The 12,727-nt window shown below is 47.3% G+C and overlaps 2 protein-coding genes across 8 annotated transcripts in view; one reads left to right on the top strand and one right to left on the bottom strand.

Moving 5' to 3' along the window:
- Positions 1-3,707, bottom strand: part of FBXL15 (F-box and leucine rich repeat protein 15) — a 33,811-nt gene extending 30,104 nt beyond the window's left edge. For 2 of the 5 annotated variants that reach the window (XM_083440557.1, XM_083440561.1), the window contains exon 1: positions 1,928-2,123. The gene's annotated coding sequence lies outside the window, so the exon portion shown is untranslated. Of the gene's footprint in view, positions 1-1,927; positions 2,124-2,293; positions 2,361-2,563; positions 2,584-3,575 lie in introns of those variants that run through there. The other 3 variants (XM_083440558.1, XM_083440559.1, XM_083440560.1) reach the window with 3 other exon arrangements.
- PSD (pleckstrin and Sec7 domain containing) overlaps positions 3,650-12,727 on the top strand; it is a gene marked incomplete at its 5' end in the record, with an annotated part of 111,179 nt that continues 102,101 nt past the window's right edge. For 2 of the 3 annotated variants that reach the window (XM_083440322.1, XM_083440321.1), the window contains 3 exons: positions 3,650-4,618; positions 4,739-4,841; positions 11,820-12,291. In XM_083440322.1, coding sequence (XP_083296448.1) covers positions 3,650-4,618; positions 4,739-4,841; positions 11,820-12,291 — 1,544 coding nt within the window. Of the gene's footprint in view, positions 4,619-4,738; positions 4,842-6,717; positions 6,850-11,819; positions 12,292-12,727 lie in introns of those variants that run through there. The other variant, XM_083440323.1, reaches the window with a different exon arrangement.

The following is a 12,727-nucleotide window of genomic DNA, read 5'->3' as shown; positions in this document are numbered from 1 at the left end:
CTACACTGGGAGCGTTTCCTGCACATCCCACTAAAATGGACAGAAGCTTCACACAACCATTAGTATGGACCCACTAGAGATAGGCGGAGGTCCCATTCTCATTTATAAGCCTCAAGCACCAACGCATGTTGGGTGAGCTCAAGATATTATCCATGGCCACTTCATGCCGGATGTCGTTTCTATGTGGCGAGAGCCTCTTCACATAAGGGACCACATAACACCGGTCCTGGGAGATCTGCATTGGCTCCCAGTACGTTTCCAAGCACAATTCAAAGTGTTGGTGCCGACCTTTAAAGCCCTAAACGGCCTCGGTCCTGTATACCTGAAGGAGCATCTCCACCCCCATCGTTCAGCCCAGACACTCAGATCCAGCGCCCAGGGCCTTCTGGCGGTTCCCTCATTGCGAGAAGTGAGGTTACAGGAAACCAGACAGAGGGCCTTCTCGGTAGTGGCACCCACCCTGTGGAACACCCTCCCTTCAGATGTGAAGGAAATAAGCAGCTATCCTATGTTTAAAAGACATCTGAAGGCAGCCCTGTTTAGGGAAGTTTTTGATATTTAATGCTGTACTGTTTTTAACATTTGATTGGGAGCCGCTCAAAGGGCTGGGGAAACTCAGCCAGATGGGCGGGGTATAAATAATAAATTATTATTATTATTATTATTATTATTATTCATCAGCTTCCCAACCTGAGTACTTGGAGGAGCAAAATAACCATGCCGCCATTCCTCATATCTGATGAATGGCCAGTGGCGTAGCGTGGGGGGTGCAGGGGGGCCGGCCGCACCGGGCGCAACATCTGGGGGGGGGCGCGCTCGCACTCGCAGCTCTCTGCCCCTACCTGGCTCACTCACTCTCTCTCACTGCAGTGCTGGCTGTGCGAATCCGATCCGAGCCGCCGGGTCGCCGCCCACTGTAGAGGGGAGGGTGCCAGGCGTGCAGTGTGGTGCGGAGAGAGAGCGAGGGACTATCTGGGGGAGGGACAGTGCAGCGGGGGGGCGCAAATTACTTGCCTTGCCCCGGGTTAGGGGGCGCAAATTACTTGCCTTGCCCCAGGTGCTGACAACCCACGCTACGCCACTGTGAATGGTACATGTGTGCTCTTTCTTTCCCTGAGATCGATACTACATCACAGCACCAAGTGTCCCTATTTTCCAGAGACAGTCCCAGATTTACAGAAGCCCTCTCAGTTTTGGATTTGATCCTGGAATGTCCTGCTTTTCCTTTGGGTGTCCCTATTCTCGTCAGAGAAATGTCGGAGGGTATGGAGTTACATGACTCCCAAGCCAAGGAGATAAGTAACTATACAACCTATAAGAAGACATTTGAAGGCAGCCCTGTATAGGGAAGGTTTTTTTAAAATGTTTCATGTTTTTGTTGTGTTTTTGTATAACCTGTTGGAAGCTGCCCAGAGTGGATATAGCAACCCAATCAGATGGGCAGGGTATTATTATTATTATTATTATTATTATTGAATAGGACATCCCTATTTTGATTGGAGAAATGTTGGAGGGTATGAGATTAATGGGACACCCCCCCCCCCATCTAGAGTTTCACAAACTTAGAATTAACTATCGGAAACTCAAGGCAGTAAAGATATAAGATGATCAGAGCCTCCCCGAACTTGAAGCATGGGAAGTCCCAATAAAAATTTATAATTTTGCAGAATATTTGGACTATATGATACGTATTTGTATAATTTGGAATATTTAATCTGATCGGATTGGATTGTTAAAATGGAAAATTTAATTTAAAAAAATTTTTTTTAAAATAGAATTAACTACCTGTGGCAAAATTAATGATGGCTATCTTGCAGTTAGCTGTTCAAAGAAAAACATGGTTCCCATTCTTGCTGTTCTCTGTCTTGTGGAGGGGTGGGGTGACTAAAAATCAGCCCTCCTGTCAAGGAAATATCTCATTACTCACCCAGTGTAAGATATTCCACCTTCTCCTTCTTTAGTTTGTCTTTTCATTCAGTGAAGCAAATGGCTCACGTGTGTGTGTGTGTGTGTGTGTGTCTGTCTGTGTGTCTGTGTGTGTGTGTGTAACAAAGCATTAATAGAAAAATGTAGCATAGTAACATACTGACTGAGAGAAATGAAACACCTTGAGATATGTGACAGTTAACCTCTTTTTTGAAAAAAACTGACAACCTGGAGGAGCCGGTTCTAGATTCTAGATTCTAGATCGCAGCCTAAAAGCCCTGCCCACTAGATGTCGGGTATTCTATTAATCAAATATGGCTTCTCCAAACATTATCTGCATAACTGAACAACTTAGGTCAAGGTTTACCTCAGGAATCGCCTGAGCCCTTATACCCGAGTTGGCGAGGCTCACTTGATAACAAGAAATAGTATCGTTGGCCCGTTATTGTGAGGCACTTTCAGTGGCGTAGCGTGGGGGGTGCAGGGGGGGCCGGCCGCACCGGGCGCAACATCTGGGGGTTAGGGTTAGGGGGCACAAATCCAGGGGTTAGGGGGCGCAAATTACTTGCCCTGCCCCGGGTGCTGACAACCCACGCTACGCCACTGGGCACTATGTCACTAGAAGTTCAGCGGGCACCTTCTGTTTAAACTTTTGAACGCCTGTAGTATGTTGTAGTGGTTAGAGTGTCAGACTAGGACCTGAGTGGCCAGGGTTCAAATACCTACTCGGGTACGAAGCTCCTTGGGTGACCTTGGACCTCTCGGCCGAACCCCCCTAACAGGGTGGCTGTGGGGATAAAAATGGGAGGAAGGGAACTGTATACGTCACCGTGATCTGCTTGGTGGAAATGTGGGGTATAAAAGGCAATAAAATACAATACATAAACCTTTTTCTATTCTGCCAGGCCTATGCAGCCAACTAAGAATACATCTTTCTGCACTGGTTAATTGAAGTCTGTAGTTAACTTTTTTCTGTGGTGTTATGCATTTTTTGTTGTAAACTGCTTTTGTGAATGAAATAGCAGACTATTAATATTTTAATAAGTAACATAACATGTTTGTTTTAGAGATTTTTCCAAGAACGGGATTACTGGGCAATATAATGCAGTTCTTTTTACAATTTCAAAGTAACTCACTCACAAGGATGCTTCCTTATAGGAAGTTATTTTGTGAAAAATAAACCATGAAACCAAGTAAATATATATATACATTTTTGCCCTGATCACTTTTGCCTCTGGCCCTGCCCATCACTGCCATGTGGCCCTCAGAAAGTTGCGCAGAAGAGAATTTGGCCTTCAGGCTGGAAAAATTTTTTTTTTCCCTTCTAAATTTAAAATCATGGAGTTAGAAGGAACCACAAGGATCATCTAGGCCAACCCCCTGCCATGCAGGAATATTTTGCCAATGCGGGGCTTGAACTCACAGCCCTGAGATCAAGAGTCTTCTGCTCTACCAACTGAGCTCTCCCTCGTTCCCTGCTCCTTGTTCTCTAGCCTTGTTTGTGGACTCCTGCAATGTAGGTTCGCAAGCTCTCCCTCCCTATCTCAGCGTGCCTCTAAATCAAATGTGCCACTGAGATCCTCACCTCTGACTTTTTTCTATCGCTTTCAGGGCCACGTAGCACGGCTTACTCCCGCTGGATTTCTTACCTCAGCGCTGCTTGGGAAGTTCTGCTCCTGCTCCTTTCCCCGTTCGGCTCCGAATCTGTTTCGCCTGCTCCAGGATGTCCCAGGCAGGAGCAGTCATGTGCTTTCACCCTGAGGGAGACCACGCCATGTCCCCTCAGCGCTTTGCCCGAGAGCTGAAGAGGAGGCCTTGGCTGTCGCCGTCCAAGAATGCGGAACCTGCTGCCTTGAACCCCCAGCACTGCCTCACGCCCAACCTCAACGCTGGCAGGATCCACCTCCTCCGCAAGGGGCTCACCGTGGAGGCCAAGCGCTCCCAACTGGGCATGTATAACAGCACCGGCTCCCTCATCCGGAAGGTCACGGAGATGGGTTACCTTGGCAACAGCAACTGCCCCAACTCAGGGAGAGTGACAGCTCCATGCACACCGCTGAGGAGCAGGCCTCCGCCCTCGCTGGGCTCCCCAGGCAGCCGCATCCCCCTGGTGGCCTCAGCCCCTGGTGGTCAAAGCTCTGTGGTGACCTTCCGCTTCATCGAGAAGGCCAGCGTTAAAACTTTAAATGGCCTCCCTCTGGTGGAGTCCAGGAAGGAGAGTGGCTTGAGCAGGAGTCTGGAGCTAGGGGAAGCCCTCCATTTTGGAAGCCCGGCAAGGAAGCAGGGAAGTGGTTGCCCCGTGGCCCAAAATTCACATTCCCCACAGCGTAACGCCGCAGCGTCCCCGGAGCCTGTCGCTCAAGAGGCAAACGAGAGCATCAAAGTGAAGACGAATGAGTCTGTCTTGGCCGGTACTGGCCCTGCTGTGGAACAGGCCCCACTGGCCCTCAGCGGTAAAGGCCAAGAGCACCTTAGTCATAAGCTGAAGCTGGAGACATCTGCTTCGGACCCTCTCCTGGCTGGAAACAGGTTCCTTTTGGGAGCACAGTCTTCCCTGAGCCTGGGCAATGGGAGCCCACATTCTCTCAATGCCAACTGCCTCTCCAGCTCCCTTACCAACGGCATGATCAGCCCTTCCAACGACATCTCAGCGCTCCGGAGAAGCCCACAGAGCGGGGAGTCCCAGTACCAGGTACTTCAGAGTCCCTTCCTTGCCAGGAACGGCATCTCCTCTGCCCCTTCTTCCTCCATCTTCCTCCATCCCATGCAAGGAACCTCACAAATAAGCATTTTCTCTCTCTCTTTTCTACAGGGGAGTCCATGGGCATATTCCCGAGAGAGCTCCGCCCACGCCCAGCGCATCGCCAAGGCTAAGTGGGAATTCTTCTATGGCTCCCTGGACCCTCCTGGAACAGGTAATGAGCTCGATGCAAGTACTGGTAGGGGAGAGCATTTGCATATATGAAAACCAGCATCTCTTCAGCATTCGACCCTCAAAAACGGTGTCCTGGCGGAAGTTCCACATACGGTACTGTTGTGGATGCAGTCACAGCAGGGGCGCATTTGGATACTGGCGGTTGCTGACTTTTATAAAGCAATGTCTAGTGTGGCTGCCAGATTCAGACAACGCAGGAACGGTAGACGTGCACCCTTAGATAGCAGGCTTGAAATGCAAAATGGGCTCTCATTAGCTGGGCTGCTGGTTGGGTGGTGTTAAGCTGAAATTCAACAAGAAAACATGTAAGGAGAGGAGAATCGAATGCATGGGTCTGGAACAAGGTAGCTGTGGGAAAGACCTGAGATGAACAGGGGGACCCTCATCCAAGCCTTTGTAGGTGTTGAAATGTGAATTGCAGCATTCACTTCCTATGAGGAAGTGGACCTACCATTTGCTAGAGATCCTGAGAAACTCCTCCTTTTGCATAGGTCCATCCCTGGGATATTACGTGCAAGGGCCTGAGGGCTAGGAAAGCTGGAAGTTGGTTTTCCATAGCGTCCTCTCCAGCTATTTTTCCTGGGATATGCCCCAGAAGCAACTGATACACTCTATACTTCCTGCTGGAGGTGCTCCTCATTCTGACTCTGTTACAGCTTTTTAGGTTGTGATCCACCCTGAGATCTACAGGTATAGGGTGGTATACAAATTTTACCAACAACAACAACAAGCTCTGTAAAAATGGAGAGAGGTGCTCTTTTCCCCTGGAATACGTTCCTTGCAGTGTCTGGATAGACAGTGGTTGCGTTTGCACATCATGCTAAGACAAACCATGGCTTAGTGCTGCCTCTCGAAGAGGAATCTGCAGCCACTTTGTTCCTTCCTGGACTTTTTAAATAAGTGCAGCAGCTAAGCCAAGGTTTGGTTTAGTGCATCGTCTGAACCCAGAGCATGGCTAAGTATCTCTCCACCTTAACCACAATCCATAGCCAGAGTTCCTCCTACGGTTACAAGAATGATCCTGAGTTTGGGCAAAATGTTAAGTTAACTGTAGCCTAGCTGCCATCCTAGGGACACGGGTGGCGCTGTGGGTTAAACCACAGAGCCTAGGGCTTGCTGATCAGAAGGTTGGCGGTTCAAATCCCCATGATGGGATGAGCTCCCGTTGCTCGGTCCTAGCTCCTGCCCACCTAGCAGTTCGAAAGCATATCAAAGTGCAAGTAGATAAATAGGTACCGCTCCAGCGGGAAGGTAAATAGCATTTCCGTGCACTGCTCTGGTTTGCCAGAAGCGGCTTAGTTATGCTGGCCACATGACCCGGAAGCTGTACGCCGGCTCCAATAAAGCGAGATGAGCGCCACAACCACAGAGTCGGTCACGACTGGACCTAACGGTCAGGGGTCCCTTTACCTTTTAGCTGCCATTCTGCACTAACCTCAAAAGTCAGGGGAGGAGTGAAGCAGGGATGAGCTACTCTCTGGGAGCCATTTGTGAAGTCACAGTAAGCCATACTCTGACTTAGCAGTGATATACAAACCAGGTCACTGTGCGGTGAGGAAGGGAAATATTAACTAAGAGATTGACAGTGTTACACAAGAGGCCTGGTACCCTCTTGGTTTTGGGCCACAGTTCCCATAAGCTCCAGTTGGCATGGCCATGCTGGCAGGGGTTGATGGTAATTCAAAAGCACCAGGAGGCCACCAAGTTGGGAAAAGCTGGGCAAGAACCTTTCCTTGCAAGGGGATGCTGTGACTGTGGGCAGACAAAAAATGGAAAAGAGACTGCAGGCACAAAAGGGAGCAAATGGAAGCATTTCCATCCCCAAAAATCCTCCCATAAGCTTCCCAGCAGAGCAACACTTGTGAGTGATGCACATCTTTCTTGACTGCACCCGTACAAAGAACAGTGCCCAAACATACAGCGACCAAGTGGAGCGATGTAAAAGAAAGGAATGGCCTCATCCGTGCACAACCTCAGTCGCCAGGGAAGTATGTGACATGGCAGAGTGATTGCATGAACCTTCGAACAAAGAGGAGAGCCGGTGCTTACTGATAAGATATTTTTATCAGTAAGCACCAGAGCCTGCCCTGCTCTTTGTTTGATTCCGCCTGGTGCTTCTAAACACCCTTCCTGCAGGCTGATTGTGTGAAGCTGCCTAATGCTGCACCCATAAATATTGGCCCATCTAGCCTAAGACTGACTTATAAAGTCTCAAGTAGAGATTATAAAAAATAAAAAAAATAGTCCAGTAGCACCTTAGAGACCAACTAAGTTTGTTCTTGGTACAGTGGTACCTCAGGTTACATACGCTTCAGGTTACATACGCTTCAGGTTACAGACTCCGCTAACCCAGAAATAGTGCTTCAGGTTAAGAACTTTGCTTCAGGATGAGAACAGAAATTGTGCTTCGGCGGCATGGCAGCAGGAGGAGGCCCCATTAGCTAAAGTGGTGCTTCAGGTTAAGAACAGTTTCAGGTTAAGAACAGACCTCCAGAACGAATTAAGTACTTAACCAGAGGTACCACTGTATAAGCTTTTGTGTGCATGCACACTTCTTCAGATACACTGAAACAGAAGTCACCAGACCCTTTAATATAGTGGGAAGGTGGGGTGGGGTATCGACTAATTGCAGTCGTTAACTGTTGTCAGCAGGTTTACCATATCCATTGAGCCAATCACCCATCTCCTGCTACCCTTCTGAGAAAAACCCCACCCCACCCTCCCACTATATATAAGGGTCTGGTGGCTTCTGTTTCAGTGTATCTGAAGAAGTATACATGCACACAAAAGCTTATACCTAGAACAAACTTGGTTGGTCTCTAAGGTGCTACTGGACTATTTTTTAATTTTTTATTTCGACGGCATCAGACCAACATGGCTACCTACCTGAATCTAGAATCAGGTAGAGATGATTTTTGTTATACCCTGCTTTAGTTATACCCTGCTTTTTACCCTGACAGGGACTCGAGGCGAACCAGAGCAGCACACGGAAATGCCGTTTACCTTCCCGCCGGAGCGGTACCTATTTATCTACTTGCACTGTGACGTGCTTTCAAACTGCTAGGTGGGCAGGAGCAGGGACCGAGCAACGGGAGCTCACCCCGTTGTGGGGATTCGAACCGCCGACCTTCTGATCAGCAAGTCCTAGGCTCTGTGGTTTAACCCACAGCGCCACCCACGTCCCATAAAGATAAAATAAGAACAACTAAATATGGGGGTCGTTAAAAAACAACTCTGTGTGTGTTTGATAGCTATTAAAAACATATAGATAATTATCATAAACACAACATGGCACCAGTCCCCTCAGTAAAATCAGTCAGTTCCCAAATGCCGAAAGGTCTTCAGCTGTCGGCAGAAGAACAGCACAGAGGGAACTAGTCTGGGTTCTCTGAGGAAGGGAGTTCCACAGTTGTCTGGGAGCAGCCCCCACGGAGAAGGCCCTTCCCTGCATCTCTACCAAGCATGGCTGTGTTACGGTAAAATCTGGGTGCGAGGCTGCTCTGCCACCCAGCTCGTCGGACTAAGTCCGCGGGTCCCTGCGGAGGAAAATGAGCTCAGCCGAAGACAGGAGCAAACTGCAGAAGATCCATGTTTATTGCGCAACAGGTTCAAGGCGAGATTGAACAGCGAGAAAGGGGTGACATGAACTTTTGAAACTTCCTCCATGTCCCAGAATACAGTGCAAAATACATCCCAGTTACATCATAAATACATTAAGAAGAGGTTGGGTTACACAGATTACATCATGAATACATTAAGAAGAGGTTGGGTTACACAGGATTAACATATGGAGGAGGGAGGGGGGAATATGCAGAGCTGGAGATATGCGCAGATAAGCACATCCTGAGTCCCGGTGATGAGAAGACAATGGTCCATGTATGCATAGTCTGCCACCTGGCATTGCCCGGAGGAAAGGCTTGGCAGAGCGGTTTGACAGGATTAGGGTCTTGACACCTTGCTTGAGGGATTATGGAGGACAGGGGAGGTGTCATGGAGTCCTAGAGAAATTGAGCAAATTGGCACGTTGATTTTCTATGAATTTTATAGATTTTAGTCCCTTTTGACATTGACAATTGGAAATAAATGGATATATTGTAGCGAAGAAGGAGGTGAAGAAAACATGCCCCCCCCTTCCGTATCAGCTGTGAGGGTGACAGGGCTGAGAGAAGTGCCCCCCCCCCCCTCTCAGAGACCCAGGCAGGTTTGTATGAAGGAATATGGTCTTTCAGTGAGCTAAGATGTTTTTTCCAGTCTTGAGCTATTCAAACTATGGGTAGGCAAACGAAGGCCCGGGGACCAGATGCGGCCCAATCGCCTTCTCAATCCAGCCCGCGGACAGTCCGGGAATCAGCGTGTTTTTACATGAGTAGAATGTGTCCTTTTATTTTAAATGCATCTCTGGGTTATTTGTGGGGCATAGGAATTCGTTCAATTTTTCCCCCAAAATATAGTCTGGCCCCCCACAAGGTCTGAGGGGCAGTGGACCGGCCCCCTGCTGAAAAGGTTTGCCGACCCCTGATTTAAACAAACAAGCAAACAAACAAACAAACAATAATGAGAAAGAGATGAAGAAACTGCAAGATGAAATGCGTATCTGTTAAGACAATTAATACTGACATTGAAGAATTTGGGATGGACCTTGATGAATGCTAGAATTGGTTTCAATGGACTAAAATGATTAAAAGCAAGAAGGGGAATTTGCAGATATGAAGAACTAATTAGGAAAAGGAACAATAAATGCTTTCCTTCCTATCAATCTTTTCAATTATATCAGTTAGTCCATTAGAAAACATAAATATAAAAAATGGGAGGAAGTATTTCAGAAAGAGATTCTGCTTATGATTTTTCCATCACCCCCACAGTCCTTAAAAGATTTAACAGTCTGTGAAATTGGAGTTAGAACTCTGATTACTCCCCAAACACTATTCAATTTCAAGGAAGTTATGACGATTGAATAATGTGCGCTTTAGCTGATACACAAATAATCACGAAGTTAAAAGGTGGAATTAAATTCTTATTTGAGATAAATTAAATTCTTATTTGAAGGGGGGGAATACATAACACCGCGTACGCGAATTGTTAAAATATATTAGGGATACCTTTAAAGTAGGGCTGGAAAAGGTGCCCATACAAGGGCAAGTTGCAGGCAGATTTCATTGACTTTTTTGGAGGGGGGAAAATTGTTCATATGGCTTAAGCAGGCATGGCCAAACTTGGCCCTCTAGTTGTGTTGGGGCTACAACTCCCAACATCCCTAGCTAATAGGACCAGCGGTCAGGGATGATGGGAATTGTAGTCCCAAAACCTCTGGAGGGCCAAGTTTGGCCATGCCTGGCTTAAGGGTGCTTATCATTGCAGAAAGTGGTAATGGTCTCCTCTCCTCTCCCCCACCCCTTGCTTTCTCCATCTGTCTCTATTTTGTGGGAGGGTTTCAAGTTCACAGCAGAAATTTGGGTTTGCTCAATTAAAGCGCACTAAAGCACTCTGTTGCTCTAGCACAACAAATTCACTATAAAAAGAAATGACAAACTTTTTGCAGTTAGGAGTGTGACAGGGAAATATACTCAAAAGTGTGAGATGGACGATTGACCAATAGGAAGGTGTGGAAACACCCCGTGAACAAGCCAGGATGAATGTTCAATATAGGCCAGACATAGTCTAACCACTGCGTTAGCTCTGTGCAAAGCAGATTAGAATGAATGCTGAATAAACAGGTTGCCTGAAGTAAACCCCATCCCTCTCCTTTAAAAGTTTAAACTGTAAGAAAGAAAGAAAAGCAGTGTCACTTCAGGAATATTCTGGGAGATGATGATGGCAGCCACCAAGAACAACTGCGCTCTTGAAAATATAAAAAATACATCTTTTATATGTGGTAACTTTAAAAAAGTATTTAAAGTAAGAGAGAGAAAGGAGCAAACCATTGTTGCTCACCCTACCCAATTCAAAGCAGTCTTCCCCAACCAAGTTTAAGGCATGTCTACTCAGAAATAAGTCTTACCATACACTTGGCAAATCAGGATGATGGGATAGCTCAGTTGGTGGAGCATGAGACTTTTAATCTCAGCGTCATGGGTTTGAGCCCCATGTTGGGCAAAACATTCCTGCCTTGCAGAGGGTTGGACTAGATGACCCTCGTGGTCCCTTCCAACTCTACAATTCTATGATTCCAACAGGTTCATTGGTGTATAACCTCCCCATAAACAAGTTGAATTGAATGCTCAGTAATGACCAGATATTGTCTGACCTCAGCATAAGCTTTGTGCAAGCAAATTGGGATTAATCTCAATTAATGGAGCTTTTAACAAATGCTAAACACTTTAGAATGTGGGGGAACCTGCCCCTTCCTTCCTTCCTTCCTTCCTTCCTTCCTTCCGCTGTCTGTTTTTGTTTTTCTTCTCCATTTTTCTCTTTGTCTGATTGGGATACACAGTCTGTACTGTACAACCAGAGGTGTTGACATATGGACGCGGGTGGTGCTGTGGTCTAAACCACTGAGCCTCTTGGGCTTGCTGATCAGAAGGTTAGCAGTTTAAATCCCTGTGACGGGGTGAGCTCCCATTGCTCTGTCCCAGTTCCTGTAAATCTAGGGGTTCGAAAGCACACTAGTGCAAGTAAATAAATAGGTACCACTGCAGCGGGAAGGTAAATGTGTTTCCGTGTGCTCTGGTTTCCGTCACGGTTTTCCGTTGCACCAGAAGCGGTTTAGTCATGCTGGCCACATGACCTGGAAAGGTGTCTGTGGACAAACGCCGGCTCCCTCGGCGTGAAAGCGAGATGAACGCCACAACCCCATAGTCACCTTTGACTGGACTTAACCATCCAGGGGTTCTTTTCCCCCTTTGACATATGGCATATTTCTTTGTGAGTTCCACGGTTCTCATGTAAGGCTCAGAGATCCAGCATCAGCCAGGACTTAGTGAGTAGTTTTTATTTGCAACCCGTGATCTCTCTATTCCAGGGGTGCGTCCTCATAACACACCCGATCCTCCACCTCAGCAGCTCAAGAAATCCAACCACCAGATTCAGCCAAAGCCAGATTGGACGGGACCCGAGCACAGCTTGTGCCACGTGGAGGTGGAAATTGAGATGGCTCCACCAGGCAGTGCAAAACCTGGAAACTGTGAAACGGGAATTATCCGCAGAACCATAAAGTACTCGGAGACTGACTTGGATTCTGTCCCTTTGAGGTGCTACCACGAGACCAACATTGATGATATCTTGGCTGAGAAAGATGAAGCGGATTCAGCCATCGAGAGCCAGAAAGACAGCGAGAGCAATCCAAGTTTCACGGGAATCTTGGGGAAAGGGTGTGCTGCTCCAGGAGACCCCTTTGCTCAGCACACAAGAGAAGATGATAAGTGTCTGAGAAACAAGACACAGGACATTGAAGACGACGAGGTGTTCGAAGCCATCCAACAGCATCAGGAGAGGTGAGAGTCTCTCTGGACTGGTCAGTATCAAGCTTGTCCCTTGTAGTGAGCAATATTGTCTGGTTTTGTTCTTACAGAGGTCGAGATAGTAATAATAATAATAATAATAATAATAATAATAATGGTAATAATTTATTATGTATACCCCGCCCATCTGGCTGGGCTTCCCCAGCCACTCTGGGTGGCTTCCAAAAAAATATTAAAATACTGTAATACATCAAACATTAAAAGCTTCCCTAAACAGGGCTGCCTTCAGATGTCTTCTAAAAGTCTGGTAATTGTTGTTCTCGTTGACACCTGGTGGGAGGGTGTTCCACAGGGCTGGTGCCACTACCGAGAAGGCCCCCTGTCTGGTTCCCTGTAACTTGGCTTCTTGCAGTGAGGGAACCGCCAGAAGGCCCTTGGTGCTGGACCTCAGTGTCCGGGTAGAACAATG

This window comes from Podarcis tiliguerta (genome assembly GCF_965153285.1).
Source record: "Podarcis tiliguerta genome assembly, chromosome: 5".
Taxonomy (NCBI): Eukaryota; Metazoa; Chordata; class Lepidosauria; order Squamata; family Lacertidae; genus Podarcis; species Podarcis tiliguerta.
This window is presented reverse-complemented; position numbering and strand designations above follow the sequence as displayed.